At 54.1% G+C, this 15,000-nt stretch overlaps 2 protein-coding genes across 2 annotated transcripts in view; one reads left to right on the top strand and one right to left on the bottom strand.

Moving 5' to 3' along the window:
* Positions 1 to 2,957: 2,957 nt before the first annotated feature.
* EFCAB9 (EF-hand calcium binding domain 9) lies at positions 2,958 to 7,506 on the bottom strand. The gene is made up of 4 exons (XM_028528762.2): positions 7,238 to 7,506; positions 4,838 to 4,986; positions 3,842 to 4,018; positions 2,958 to 3,192 (listed from the first exon to the last, which is right to left on the bottom strand). Exons 1-4 carry the CDS (start codon positions 7,371 to 7,373, stop codon positions 2,998 to 3,000), a joined length of 657 nt encoding a protein of 218 aa, XP_028384563.1. The 5' UTR covers positions 7,374 to 7,506; the 3' UTR covers positions 2,958 to 2,997.
* A 4,953-nt stretch (positions 7,507 to 12,459) lies between these two features.
* Positions 12,460 to 15,000, top strand: part of STK10 (serine/threonine kinase 10) — an 87,946-nt gene continuing 85,405 nt past the window's right edge. Inside the window, exon 1 of the mRNA XM_028528628.2 lies at positions 12,460 to 13,061. Within this exon, the coding sequence (XP_028384429.1) occupies positions 12,906 to 13,061 (156 nt within the window). The 5' untranslated portion in view covers positions 12,460 to 12,905. The remainder of the gene's footprint in view (positions 13,062 to 15,000) is intronic.

The following is a 15,000-nucleotide window of genomic DNA, read 5'->3' as shown; positions in this document are numbered from 1 at the left end:
TACAAGGGCAAAGAGGAGCCCAGCTGTGAGCTCCCCTGCTGCCGCCGGTTCCTGGGACTTCCGTTCTCTGGCTCTGGGGGGGGCGGGGGGGCTGCCCCCACTGGTGACTGCCTGCCCGTTCCAGTGGGCGTCGGCAGCGCTGATGTGGCCTTTTCTAGTCTCTGGTTTTGGCGGGAGGCCTGTGACAACACACGAGAGCTAAGAACTAGTCGAAGAGAAGGGGTTTTGCTTTGCATAGATAGCATCCTCTACAATTCTCTTCGCTTTGTGGCTGATAGAGACTGTGGAGGGCCCAGTCCCGTGGTCCTGGGAGGACACTGCAGTCACGTCCTCAGTGTAGCCTGCCAGTCCCCCCTGCCCGGCTGCTGCTGCTGCTCGCACCCACCGCTCAGGCCCCTGAGCGAGCCCGAGCGAGCCTGCCTTGTCGTCCAGGGAATTCCCACATGACTCTGACATTGCCCAGTGACACCACCGTCAAGTGCGCGAACCAGGCTCCGCCTGATAAGCTCCACCCTTAAAAGCGCAGTGGGTCGCCTCCGTGTGGAAATAAGGAAATTCGGTTGAAGTGTACTTAGAAACACATTTTAAAAAGTTTTAAGTCACATAATGTCATTGAGGGGGGAAAAATCCTAATGTGGACAGTGACAGATTTTCTTTGCTGTGCTCCTAGTCCCAAAAGAGTGTCACTTTACTAAGGGACCATTGAATTGTGTTGTTGTTTTTTTTATGCTGAGTGTCAGTTTGGGCCCATCAGAGGTAAATGCTCCGCTTCCTGACTCCATTCCAGAACCACACAGTTTATAGACATGCTCTTCAAAGGAATGTGGCAGTTGGGTCATGATACCTTTTACAGTGACCCTGGTGACTTCCAGGGAGCAGGGGAGGACTGCACTACCTGATCCAAATTCATTTGAAGTCATTGAACAGTTTAAACATTTACATTTTAGTTTACAATGTATTTAGCCAACATGAAAGCCTGCTCACCTATTACCCTCGGCTCTCCCTGCTCCCTCACGGCGCCCGTTCTGACCGTCGTAAAGGGCGGAGCATCCTCATTGCCTTAGGGGCCATGTCTGCAAAAACCTGTGCCTCGTCACCTTCCTATGTCTCTCAGGGCTGTTCCCGCACACGGGAGAGAAGCACCAGAGAGACAGAAGAGACCGATTCCAAGGTGAGCTTCGTGGTGCGACCCTTTGAAATGACGGCCAGTCCCAAGCTGTCCCTTCCCAGCCAGCCAGCCAGTCCTCCTCTCAGCACAGTACTCTGTGTCGGTGTGGGGGGGTACCTCCCGGGAGCGTGCCTGCGAGCTTCTCACCGAAGCCAGGGGAGCGCAGAGCACCGGTCTTGGCGAGGAGCCCTGCGTCTCTCCGATCTCCCGGGCACTCTCGGAGGTGTGTGCCATTACCCCGTGTGCGGTCCAGAAATCAGGGGCCTGGTGGCTGGGTTCTGGCTGCTGGACGTTATTCACGGTCATGAGCACGTTACCGAGAAATCCCGCGTCTGTTCGAGTAACTATAGACAGTGTTCACAGTAATTAACGTGGTTTCTACTGTAAGGGGTTTGAGTTCCGAAAGGCAGCCTTAGGTAAGCAGTGCTCTTGTCCGTTGCACCTCGAGAAAGTGATTCTCGATGATCGTTTGGTCCCTTGGGACCCGTCGGTTGCCTTACGGACAGTTAGATTGCACAATGTAGTCTGAAGAAATCCTTTGTTTATACTGAGTGAGCTGTGTTTCTGTACTCCCCAACCATGTTCCTCAGAAACTTATGGTAGAGGGCAATGTGGTAATTATCAGCATGATACAGAAAGAAGTTCTGAGCCAGTGACGTGGTAGCTTAGAACTTAAACAGAATCTGCTGAAACGGAAGTGGGTTACCCGGATCGCTTGCGCTAAGCCCAGGCACCTGACTGACCTTGGGTTTGAACCCTGGTCCTACCTCTAGTGAGCCACGTGTTCTTGGGGAAGGTTCGTCATCTCTGCAGGCCTCCGTTTCCTCATCTGGACGTTGAGGCCAACACCTGATTCAGAGGTTTATGAGAGGAAACAAACCCATGCGTCCAACACACCTGTCTGACCCACAGGAGGTAACTCTTCCACTACGTGGTAGTCGTCATTACATCACAGCACTGTCGGGCAGGGAGGGTTCCTGGGTCCCCTGCTACAGACGTTGCATTGATTATACAAAAGGTAAGTTAAGCCTGGCTGGCGTAGCTCAGTGGATTTGAGCTCGGGCTGCGAACCAAAGTGTCGCCGGTTCGATTCCCAGTCAGGGCACATGCCTGGGTTGCAGGCCATGACCCCTGGCAACCGTACATTGATGTTTCTCTCTCTCTCTTTCTCCCTCCCTTCCCTCTCTAAAAATAAAAATAAAATCTTAAAAAAAAATAAAAAATAAAAAGCCCATTTAAAAAAAAAGGTAAGTTAAAAGGGGGCCTGTCATATTTACTTTATCCTAGCAGGTGTGATGCATTTGCTTAAACACACATAACGAATCAGAGAGGAATTCCGGTTCTTGGCAAAACACAGCCCAAATATCCTTAAAAGTCAGTTTCCCTTCTGGTTGGCGGCACTTCACCTTTTGCCAACTGGAAGTGTCTTGCATCCAGGGAGTTTCAGCAAAGGACTGGGGGTGGGGAATTGGGGGGGGGGCGGGTAGAAGGGACCCTGAAAGTATTGGACCCACGAGTGACTGACATCGGGAAAGCGTCACCTTCCTTCCACTGCTCAGCCCCAGGAAGTGCTGGGGATTGGCTGGCTGCGCAGGGGCCGGACAGTGAGCAGGGTCGGCCTGAGAAGCCGCAGCAGAGCCGGGACGTGTGGGTGGACAAAGAGAGGGCGGTCACTTCCCATGACACTGTGGTGGGTCACCAGGTCACTCCAGTTCAGAGCCTGCTGTTCGGGGAACACTCATTTGAGCCCTTCGTACATCCAAGTCCATGTGAAGCCACCTACTTTCGTGTTCAAATTTATTTTTAAACCTGTCGCCGGCCGTAATGCCTCACACTGTACTCTCGGGTTCCTTCACTGCACGGAGACTGTCTTTCGGGGCCACGTACACTTCGAGGGACGTGGAGGAGTTTTTCAGCAGAGCCTTCTCCTCTTCCTTCTCCTCTTCGATCTCCGCTTTCTGCTTCTCCTGGTACTTGTCCATGGTGAAGATGGTAAACAGCTTAAATTCCTTGTAATTAAGACGCTTTTGTGGGAGGGGGGAGAAATTATGTCAGGGAGGATTCGCTCCTTGGTTTCGGGTGACAACAGGGCTGTCATGACTTCTCATCTAAGACCTTGGACACCTCCAGGGGCTCGGTCATGAGGACTCAGTTGTCATCTAATTGTAGTCTCGGAGCCAGCGAGTCTGCTGCTGCCTCGGAAGGCATCCAGGGCCGCAAGCTCCGTTCCATGTAGTCTGAACGGTTTGGGCTGGCGTCTCAGGACCCTCCCTTCTCAGCCCTCGCGCCCTCTTGCTTCCCCGGATGTGCTCACTGCAGGGGCTGGATCTATGCAGTTGTCTCGGGACTGGGCCCCTGCGTTCCCATCACAGAACTTCTCCCTTTCTCCGTAAATCTGCGTGCCCTGCCCAAGTTCATCTCCTGCCGTACTCAGCGTCCTCGTCTGAGCTCCCGTCATCCTGCACCCACGTTCCATGACGGTGCACTCAGTCCCTTAGTCCTCTCTCCCCCACAGGCCCATGAGTCACCCCAGCACTGCGCCACGCTGGACCAGGTTTTGCCATCCTCCCTGCCCCCCACCCCGCACCCCATCTCGACTGCAGGTCGTAGGACACTGTCCTCCGCGTCAGGACAGAGAGGCTGCCAGGCGCCACGTGAGGGGCCAGCGCTTACACGATCCCCCGTGATGTCCAGGTCGCGATAGAAGTCCCGGAACTCCTGCTTCTTGATGTGGAAGAGGAAGTCGTACATGTGGAAGTTCTCGGCACCGATCTTCAGCTCCCCGTCCAGGTCCAGCAGCTCGAACACGGGCCGCGAGTGGCGGTAGATAAACTGCTCTTCCAGGTGGTTCTGTGTGGGGGGACGCACGGGTGAGACGGGAGAGAAACAGTGTTGCTGGTGCCACTTTCTCAACTCCCCGCTGGGGCCTGGACCCCTCCGAGCCCCCCTCCGAGCCCCCCTCCGTTCCCTGCAGAGCTGCAGGCCGAAGCAGAGGCGCCCGGGGCAGAAGGGCTCTGTGGCCAGTGCGTGAAGTCCTGCTTCAGTGTCTGCCTGCGGGGGGGAGGGGGGCCCCCCCACCCCCACCCCCAGGCCGAGCTCCACTGGGCAGACAGAAGTGCAGTCACGCCTGGGGGGCTTTAGGGCACTGCTGGTGAAATCACAAAGATGCGGGTCCCTTTCCTCAGGGCGTGGCGAGCAGATAAATTCACGCCAGATGTGTGTGTGCGAGGTAAAGTGGGGACCCAGAGAAGAGCGTTTCTGGTTTCCACCCTTCGTGCCTCCAGAAGATTCTCTGAGAAAGGGGGTCGTGGAGGGAGCGAGGCGCTTGGGCTCACGGGTGGTGCTGAGCAGCCCCAGCTGGAGCTGGGGAGCTGGGCAGGGGAGGGCACGCCCCGGAGGGGGAGGGCCGTGGGGTCTGTTCAGAGAGGCCGCGTGGGGTGGGAGGGCCGAAGAAGGGCAGGGGGCAGGGGCTGGGGAGCTACAAGGAGTGTCTAGGTTATCGACGGACCCTCTGGGAACTGGAACCAGAAACGGTTCCTCCTCGCATTTTCTCCTTCCCGTTTCGAGGGAAAGGAAGAACGTTCCTGGTGTACTCGCAGTTCAGCGCTGCCTTTCGCGAGATGCTGGTAGCGCCGGGCTGGGCCGCCCCCGCCCCCGGGCCCCACTCGCCTGCTGGGCCAGCAGTATGCAGACCAGCACGTAGAACTGGTCAAAACCGATCTCGCCCGTGGCCTCCCAGTCCAGCATGTCGAACACGCTTATGATCTGTCTGCGGTTCCAGTTGGTCACGTGGTGAAGAAAGTGGTAGAACAGCACATCTGTGACGGGGCGGGGGGAGACAAGGAGACGGGTTATTCTGGGGCCACTCCGAAACCTAGTCAAGGAGCAGCTACCTTGATGCAGTCCTACATTCAGCCCTTTAAAGGCCACCACGAGGCTGATGTGGCCCCTGGTGACAATGAATTGGACACCCCTGCTTTAGATGCTAAGCACTTCAAAGGCCACACCGCTGAATGCTGAGGGCCCTACAGGAAGGGCGGCATCGCAGCCTTCTCCAACGAGCCTCGGAGAAGATCGGCTGTCTCGGTGCTGCTCGAACTGTGGTCAGCGTGCCGGTCACTCGAGGATCTTGTAAGAATGCACACTCGGACTCGGGATTCTGCCATGGACCCGGTCCGCATCTCCAACAAGCTCCCAGGTGATGCGGCCACTGCTGACCACACTTGGTGGCCGAGCTGGGGTCTGAATGTGGTCCACCTGACCCCACTGCCTTGCTCCTTCCGGGGCAGAGCCTTTTCTTCTGTACGTCCGTGGGTGATGCCTGTTTAGTCATACACAAGGAGAGGAACATGCTGCAGAGAACAGGGAAGGTTTGTGCTGAAACTCTCACCAATCATCCCGTCTCGGGGAGAGATGCAAGGAACATTGTGTGAAATGCAAGGAACCACCCTGGCGGTTCCTTTAGACGCGGCGTGTGGCTGTACAGACTGTGTACACAACCTGCCTACGGTAACTTCAGGGATTTGCACGTGTTACTTTGTCTCCACGTGATTTCCCCTTGCCCACTGGTTACAGAAGCTTTTTCCTGAATAAGATACGGTTCCATGAAACATAAAGAATCTCTGTAGTTGGGAGTCCCAGCTGAGAGCGTGGTGAACCAGACTTCCGATGGGGGCTCTAGGTGGTCTCCTGATACTCCTCCCCCACACCCCACTGGGTATGCACATGTGGGGAGAACGCACCTTATATATGCACACAGCGATGCTTGGCTTGTGCCGTGGCTTTTTGAGAGAGGGGTTTTAGCATGGGACTCAAAGGCCACTGACCCAGAACTGTTTTTAAACCACCTGGCTCTGGCCCGCTCCAGTCTCCAAGGCCATAAGCCACGCTCTGTCCCCTGTGCCTCCCCTGCCTCCGATCCCCTGGCCACCAGGAGACAGGAGCCCGACTCCCGCTGGGGTATTGCATCACCGGGGAGGGAGGGAGTTACTAGGGAGATGCGCTCTCCCCAGCAAACATTCCGGGGAGGCTACGAGTGGACTTTGGAGTGCGAGAGCCGTGGGTTTCGGTCCCAGGTGCTCTGTTTACACAGGGGTGCCCCGCAGCTGCGCTACCTGGGACTGGGTAATAATAGCAAAAGTCCGGTGACACGCCGTGTGGGCACATCTATCTGTAAAGAGAAAAACGGGGGCCTGAAATCTCGAGAAAATGAAGGTGCCCTTTTATTATTTGTTAAAGATTGAATGGACTCTTAAAAATCTTTCTGGGAGAACCTCCTTATTCACAAAGGATGTTAATCGCTCAGGTCACAGCGATGGGCAAGAAACCTTAGTTACACCCAGTCCTTAAAAGGAGACAATCCTAAGGTATTCTAACTGGTCTCCTGTTAGTTCTCGCATTCCAAGGCCGGGCGAGGTTGTCCGTACGTTTCAGGTCACTTGCGAATACCGAGAATTAGAAGGTCCTTTCAGATCGTCTCTGACTCAGACCCCCATTTGACAGAAGAGAGCCCTGAGGGGGTTCTCGGCCCCCAGGGAAAAGCACGATGACCATGAACACAAAGTCCTTACCGTGTGCTAAGCATTTCCCGCACATTGCCTCAGTCAATGATCTCTTTTCGAAAGATTATTCTTAGTGGGGAAGGGAGGGAGAAGGAGGAGGAGAGAGATATCAGTCAGCTGCCTCACTCACGCCATGACCGGGGAGGGACTGGGCCCGCAACCCGGGTGTGTGCCTTGACTAGGAATCGAACCAGCGACCTTTGGCTTTGCAGGACGACGCCCAAACAACTGAGCTTCGCCAGTCGCCAGTCGGGGCTGGTCATCTCTTTCTCCCAACTGTGAGATGGACCGCGTTATCAGAACCCTCATTTACAGATGAGGACAGTGAGACCTAGAGAGGGCGAGGGCACATTCTTTACGCCACCAAGGTGCGAGGGGCAGCGCCAGGATTGAAACCTAGAGCCTGCGGTGGCAGGCTCCCCACGGATGGCCGCCAGCCCGAAGTCCAAGTCGGTGCATGGAAACCCGGGGTCCGCCCTGGGGAGCCCGACCCCCCGACAGCACTGACCGTTCAGGGTGTTGTTGCGGTGCACGTCCAGGAGGCGGAAGTACTCCACCAAGGCCCGCACGTTTCTCACGGACAGCAGGCAGTACAGCTTGTCCAGGTAGAGGTACCACAGGAAGGACCCCTCTCTCAGTGTCATCGCGGCGCTGCCCTCGCCAGAGGCTGCTCTGGCGGCCTCGGTGAGCACGGAGCTCCGCCCTGGAACTAGAATGTTCGGAAGAGAGAGAAGCTCGGGAGACGGGGTCTTCCCAGGCAACCACCTCGTAGGAGACAGTCAACACAGAATAGATGCCGGCTGTCAGGACCATCTCGTCAGTTGCAGAAATGTCTGTCCCACCACCAGGCTGTTCACCGGACACTGCTGGTGACAGTATCTGACTGTCAGCTGCGATGGGAGAAGCGACAGCGGCTCCCGCCCAGTTCGGCAGCCTCGCCCTGATCTTGGAACCTGATTACTCCTCCGTCACTACCGTGTAACCAGTTCGAAGCTGAAATCACAGACTGGAAACGAATGAGAGCGTGGACACATTTGAAAACTCGTTATAGGGCTGGCGCGACTCTCAGAGGACGATTTGTAGCCTGAATATATTGATTAGAAAATGAGAAAAAGTGAAAAATGCACAGCATACGAAAAGAACCTGACAGATGGTGGGTTGGGGAGCTATGCACCTGAAACCTGTGTAATTTCATTAACCAGTGTCACCCCAATACAGTCAGTAAAAACGGGGAGGGGAAGAACCTAGAATTAGTAAAATAACACCAAAAAGAGAAGGAATTTTTATTTATTTTAAGAGATGGAATTTTTAAAAGACCAAAAGACAAATAAGTGAACCAGAGAACAGAACAGTAAACCTGGCCCGTATTGGGTTGGACGAAGTTAGTTTTTTCCCGTGAGATGGCTCTGGTTGTGCTTAGTTGTCTTTAACCTGATTCAGAACTATTTCGCTAGATTGTATTGTGACAGCTGTCATATCAGTGTGCATTTAAAAAACAGCTTATCAAAACTGGCAAATTTTTGTGCAGCTATTTTCATATTGAAGATGAAAGAAGATACACAACATTTTGGGGGTATTATGCTGTATTATTTCAAGAAAGGTGAAAATGCAACAAACAGGAAAAAAGACTTGTGCAGTGTGTGGAGAAGGCGCTGCGACCGACTGAACGTGTCAGAAGTGGCTTGTACAGTTTCTTGGTCCTGTTGACATTCTGGCCAGATAATTCTTTGCCGTGCGTGGGGCTGTCTTCTGCTCTGGGAGATGTTCAGCAGCATCCCTGGCTCCCACCCACTAGAAGCCAAGAGCAGGAGACAGCCAACATACTCAAAATATCCAAATCAATAAAGTTATTGGTGAAGATGAAAAATGTGTCTCTTATTTTACAGAAAAAAAACGTAATGGGCTTTTGGCCAGCCCAACCTATTCAGGCCCTGTTTTTCTTCATGTACTTTGTAATGGAAAATGTCAAACATCTCAACGTGGATGAGTATAATAAACCTACACGTGACCCCCCCCCCCCCCAGCTTCAACGATTAGCAGGTCAGGGCCGGTCTCCCGTCTATACGCACCCACCCACCACCGCCATCACTGTGTGATTTTGAAGCAGATCTCACATATGACTTCTCACCTGTAAAAATTAGAATCTATATTTCAGAAAGTGACTTTTAAAGAAAACATAACCACATACTATTTATTATACCTAAAAGTAAACAATGATCATCCCTTAATGTCATCAAATACCCAGTGGGCATGCAGAGTTCCCTAATTGTTTCTTAAAAATTTTTAAACTTGCTTTTAAGTTGTGGTTGACAGACAATATTAGTAGTTTCAGACGTAGAACAGGGATTAGACATTTATATACCTTTACATTTTTTTAAATAGTTGAATTATTTAAGTCAGGAACCCACACAGATCAGATTTGTGTGTTACCTCGAGACCATTTCAGAAGTATCTTGAGGTTCCCTCTTTCTAGTTTTCTTACTTCTTCTTGCAATTTATTTGTTGGAGAATCCAGGTTATCACAGAGAGGAAAATGCTCTGATTCTGGCCCATTTACATCTCCAAGGTCTAACATGTCCCTTTGTCTTTATTTTCTATAAACTGGTAGTTCAGTCTAGAACAAAGGCTGGTTTTAGGAAAAGATCGATAAAAACAGACAAGTTTTTGGCAAGTGCGATAAGGAGACAAAAAGGTTTTGAAAACTCAGAATGAGGAAGGAAATGCGTGGTCAGTAAGTGATTGAAATGCACACAGCCCTGCCTGGGCAGTTCAGGGGGTTGGGACCTGTCCCAATGTGCCAAGGTTTCAGGTTTGGTCCCTGGTCAGGAGGGCGCATATGGGAGTCAGCCTGTGGGTAGAGCAACAGATCGATGTTTCTCTCCTAAAATCAATAAACCAAAAATACATGTAAGAATACTAGGCACAACTCTACCAGTCACTTGGAATGTTAGGTTAGCTCTAATGCAATACATACATAATGCAAGCCACAAATACATCACATGGGTCATTTTACATCTTCTAGTGGCTCTTGTTAGATGTAGGCAGGCCCAGCAGGAATGAAAATCACCCGGCGAGAAAAGGGCACCGTGGGAAGCTGCCTGCAGACCCTCCCCAGGAAGGTTAGGGTCTGGGGTCGGCCTACCCTATCCCGCATAACAGGATGCAGCTCTCACCCAGCCACCAGCCGTAGCCAATCAGACTCCGATACCCCAGCTGCAGGTTTGTGCGTGTGAAAACTCTGACTTAAGAACAACGGAGTGAGTCCCAGCCTCCCCCGTCGGCCCCACTCCCCCTCTCATTCCCGCTGACGAGCCCTGCTCTCCTTGCTCGCTGTGTCCGCCCGGTTTCCGGAGCGGCTCCGACCTACCAGCGACATTTAAAACGTTTGTTTTGACAACATTTTATTTAATCCAGCATACCCAAAATATTTCAATTTGTAATCAATATGTTTGAAAAGTCCTTTTTTGGAGGACACGGACAAAAACTAGGGGTGGGGGGTAATGGGGGGGAAGGGGGGAGGGTTGGGTGGGTGAGCTGGAATGGGAGTAGGGGGGAGAAAACTGTACTTGAACAATGATTAAAATAAAATAAAAAAAAATAAAAAATAAAAGTAAAAAAATAAAAAACCAAAAAAACACACAAAAATCCTTTTACACTCCTTCCAGTTTTATTGAGATATAATCAGCGTGTAGCATTGTAGAAGGTTAACTTGTACAATGTAATAATTTGACATAATTATTACATTGTACAACTTAAACTGATGGTGGTGAAATAATTACCCCAATAAGGTTAGTTAACACACCCATCACCTTGTAGAGTTACTGTTTGTTTGTTTGTGGTGAGAACTTTTAACATCTGTCCTTCTGGGGGCTCTGAAGCATACACGACAGTATTGTTAAGTACGGTCACCACGCTGTGCATCAGATGCCCAGCACTTAGTGACCTCACGACTGGAAGTTGTGCCTTGTGGACCCTTTACCCGCTTCCCCACCCCTGGGAACCAGTCTATGCTACTCTCTGAGTTCAGTTTTGTGTTTTTGGTTATTTTATTTTATTTTTTAATATTTTATTTACTTAGTTTTAGACAGAATGGAAGGAGAGAGGAGAGAGAGAGAGAGAGAGAGGGTGAGAGGGAGGGAGGGAGAGAAACATCAATGTGTGGTTACCTCTCACTAGCCCCCTACTGGGGACATGACCTGCAACCCAGGCATGCGCCCTGACTGGGGATCGAACCAGTGACACTTTGGTTCACAGGCCAGCACTCAATCCACTGAGCCACACCAGCCAGGGTGTGTTTTTGTTTTTTATATTCCACATATAAGTGAAACCATGCAATCCTTTTGTTGTTTTTCTAAGATTTTATTTATTTTACACAGGGGAAAGGAGAGTAAAAGAGAGGGAGAGAAACATCAGTGTGTGGTTGCCTCTCGTGTGCCCCCCACCCAGGCATGTGCCCTGACTGGGAATTGATCCTGCGACCCTTTGTTTCGCAGGCCAGTGCTCAATCCACTGAGCCACACCAGCAGGGCCCATACAAGCCCTTTTTACACTAACTCTGAAACCCGGTGTATTTTCTACTTACAGCAGCGCATCTCTGTTTGGGCTAGTTACATTTTGAGTGCTTAACAGCCGCATCTCGCTAGTGGCTGCCATATTGGACAGCACAGACGCAGAATAATTAATTATTTTAGGAAAATTGACTTAACGAAGGCGTTGAAGATGTGAAGCAATCATCATAACCAATAATCAGTAAGTAATCCATGACGAAACGCCAGGAAAAGATATCTGGCCCGGATGGTTTTCCGAGGAGGTTTCTCAAAACTGCTAAGGAACAAATAATTTCTACGTTACACAAACTTTCAAAGCAGTTCTGAGTTTAGTAATAGGGTGGGCTGTGTGTGACACGGATCAACTGCCCAACAACTAGCGATTTGCGGGTAAAGCCACTGCATTCCCGAACAGCTGGAGGAGGAACCAGGCGGGGACCTACGGGGATCACTTCGGTTTTCCTTGAAGGGCTGGGGGGCAAAAGGACGTCTGTTGTCCCGGAAAAGTGGGGAGTCCAACCCAAGGCTCGCCATTTGAAGAGCTGTATCCAGGACACCAGCCTGCCACTCAGCGGTGAAACGAGTCCAACGACCAGGATCGGCGGGATCGTCCTCAAAGATTTCCGTTGTATCTGTAACGAGCTCATGTTTATTTAAAGTGGGAAATTAAGAATCAGAAGCTTTTAATTTAGTATGCAAACATATCTGAAGATTCGTCATGAAGCCTGTGATAAGTAATTCCCAAAGGAGCTCTCTCTCCCAGCCCTCTGCTGCTGGCCGGCTCTGAGTCAGGGTACCGGAGACCCTGGGAAGCAGGAAACGAGCCGGCGAGCCGGGGCCTCCGGGGACCGCCCGCCGCCGCAGGGGCGCAGCATTTCGCGCAGTAGGGGGCAGCGGCGCGCCGAGGAACCCACGCCGCACCCGTCGCCCGCCGGGCTTTCCCACCTGAAAAGTGGGCGCGAGCAGAACGGCCTCGAGGGGGAGTTGCAGCACAGATTCAGGGCTTCATCCCGGCTCACCTTCCCGGCCCTCGGACGACAGTCAGTGCGCACTGGCGGGAAGCCAATTCACTCCCCTTCTCGTTCTCCTAGAAGCTTTGGGAGTCACAAGGCACCACTGGCCTCCCGGAGCCGGGACGGTCCCCCAGAACTGTCCAAAGCCCAGTCCTGAGCTCGCGGGCTCGCGACGGACTACAGTTTCCAGAGTGCCCTGCGGCGACGGGCGGGGCCCGGGAACGCCCGCAGCCAATTAGGGGGTCTGAGGGCGCAGCCGGGGCGCTGCAGGTGGAGCCGGGCCGGTGGGCGGGCGCGGGCTGTGTCCCAGACCGCATCCCGGGGCTCCCGGGCAGGGTGTGGGGCTCGGCGTGACAGAGGCCGGCACGCGGGAGGAGTCCCCGGGGACAGGACCTAACGGGGGCGGGGTCCTCGGCTGCTCGAGCGGTTCCGGGTGCTCCGGCGGCGCTCAGCCCGGGGCGCACTTGATCGCGATCCAGCTGCGGGGAAGGGCGGGTCTGGTGAGAACCCCCCAGCGCCTCGGCGTCCTCCGGCCCCTCCTCCTCGAGGCCGCCGAAGCCACTGCCCGAGGCGCAGCCGGCGCCACCTCGCCCCCTGGCTCGCGCGCCCCCCAGCCATGGCTTTCGCCAATTTCCGCCGCATCCTGCGTCTGTCTACCTTCGAGAAGAGAAAGTCCCGCGAATATGAGCACGTCCGCCGGGACCTGGACCCCAACGAAGTGTGGGAGATCGTGGGGGAGCTGGGCGACGGCGCCTTCGGCAAGGTTTACAAGGTGAGAACCCCGAGGGTGGATGGCTCGGGCGCGGGGTCCGGTCAGCCCCGGCCGCTGGAGGGAGCAGAGGGGCTACCCAGCCCTATCGGGGTCGGGGCCGCTGTCCTGGTGACCCTTGTTCTTCGGGGGGGACCCTCACTCAGCCCATCGAGTCTCTGCGCGCTTGGCGCCCCCTCTGGACACCGCCTCAGCTGCCGAGCACTTCCTGTGCGTCTGGCACTGCGCTGGGCGCCGCAGGGGAGACAAAGGGGCGCGTGCGGGACCTGAGCATCGGAGAGGCCACCCGAGGCATCCTCCGTAAACCTGTGATACCAGGCGGACTTTTAAAGAGCGCCCACGCGTATGCTGTGAGCATGCCGAGGCGCTGCGGCAGGGAGACTCGGCGGCATCTGGAAGGGGTTAGGACCCGTGGAGTTGGGGACACACCTGAAGAGGGTCCAGAGACCGGAAAAGTCGGGGTGGGGTGGGGGCGGGGGCGGTCTTCAGGGAGAGGTTAGGTTTGAAAAGGCGGGCTGGGCAGAGGAGGAGGGCAGCCCCGCGGGGGTCATATTTGACTCTGCAGATGAGTCACAGCTGGGGAGTCTCCCAGCCCTGTCACCTTTCCCCTGGAGGAGTGCGGGGCAGAGCTTTCGTGGGCAGAGCTGAGTGATTCCGGACGGGTCTGCAGCCGGGCATGGTCTGGTTCCTGCTCCTGTGAACCGATTCCAAGTGGCTGAGTTTTACTGAGGACCCAGACACCGCGGACTTGACTCCACCCTCTCCCGGGTCAGAGAACCCTCCAGGAGGGCGCCTCCTGCTAAGCCCCCGTCACCCTCCCTGGGGCTCCTGTAGCCCACAGACCGCTCTGACCCCAGGGTTGCCCTTTTAGGAGGTTGGACCTCGGAAAGGGCTTCCTGCCCAGCTCCGTGTCGCACCAGGACTTGCTCTGCTTGCTTTGGAAGTGGTCTAGAGCCTAGTTCCCCGGGCGCGTGGGCTGCGTGGACGGCGGGCAGTGTCGGCATCACCTGGGAGCTTAAGAAAAGCAGATTTGCAGGCCCCACCCTCGCTAGATCTCCTAAATTCGGCTTTTAACGAGATCCCCAGGCGGTAAGAACTAAGCACATCGGATTTGACAAGCACTGCTGTAGAGGAGATTTGGGGGCCAGCTAGGCCCATGCGATGCCTGTTTTGTCACCTTCTCGCCTCCCCTGCGAGCTGGCACTTCCTGTTGCAGGGTGGAACCCCCGCTGCAGCGCAGGTTCTGTGGTTGGAGGCGGAACTTTTGTGCCGAACTTTTGTGCCGCCCCTATCGCCCCTATCACCGGGGGCTTGTGGCCACTGCCTCTCCCTGCTGCCTTTTCTGGCTGAGGGTTCCACACACCTTGGAGACCCTGGGCACCTTCTCTAGCAGGCACATCCTTTCTTTACTGTTCTCAGAGCTGCATCTTCCGCCTGTGGCATCAGGAAGCTGTCCTGAGCCTTGTGGCTCCCCCCGAGACCCTGCCATTGTCCTCCCCTTCCCGGGAGAACAGCCTGGGCTTCAGATGTGCCCTGACCACCGGGAGGGCAGCTGGACCCTTGGCCAACTGACCACACCTTTCCCTTCTCCAGAAGGCTCATGTGGGTGTTTTCCGTGCATGCCGTCGGCTGTCAAGGATGGTTTTCTCCCCCGGGGGGCTGGCTTTCCATTGTAGTCCTGTCCTCCTTGCTCCCTGTGCCCTCTTTCACCCCGCCCACCAGTGTGTCCTGGGCTCACAGACTGCTTTGTTTTCTTTTCAAACCTAAATGCAGAACTTTGCCTTTTTGCCCCTCAGATTTCCCCCTTGTCAGTTTCAGTTGTCATTTCCTGCTTCAGCTCTGTAACCACCTCACCCCCCATTCCCCCAGCTACTTGGGACATTTCAGACTGAGGACCTCATCGGATCTCAGGTTCTTCTGTCTCCTCTTGGCCCCTTTGTAA

Source organism: Phyllostomus discolor, chromosome 13 (assembly GCF_004126475.2).
Source record: "Phyllostomus discolor isolate MPI-MPIP mPhyDis1 chromosome 13, mPhyDis1.pri.v3, whole genome shotgun sequence".
Lineage (NCBI taxonomy): Eukaryota > Metazoa > Chordata > Mammalia > Chiroptera > Phyllostomidae > Phyllostomus > Phyllostomus discolor.
The sequence above is the reverse complement of the archived record's forward strand: the minus strand, read 5'-3'. Positions and strand labels throughout refer to the sequence as shown.

Coding starts and splice junctions, on each gene's coding strand:
- EFCAB9 (XM_028528762.2), bottom strand. CDS start 7,373: ATGACACTGAGAGAGGGGTCCTTCCTGTGGTACCTCTACCTGGACAAG. Junction 4,987..7,237: donor CCGCAACAACACCCTGAACG/GTCAGTGCTGTC, acceptor GCCCCGTCACAG/ATGTGCTGTTCTACCACTTT. Junction 3,193..3,841: donor TGGACATCACGGGGGATCGT/GTAAGCGCTGGC, acceptor CTCCCACAAAAG/CGTCTTAATTACAAGGAATT.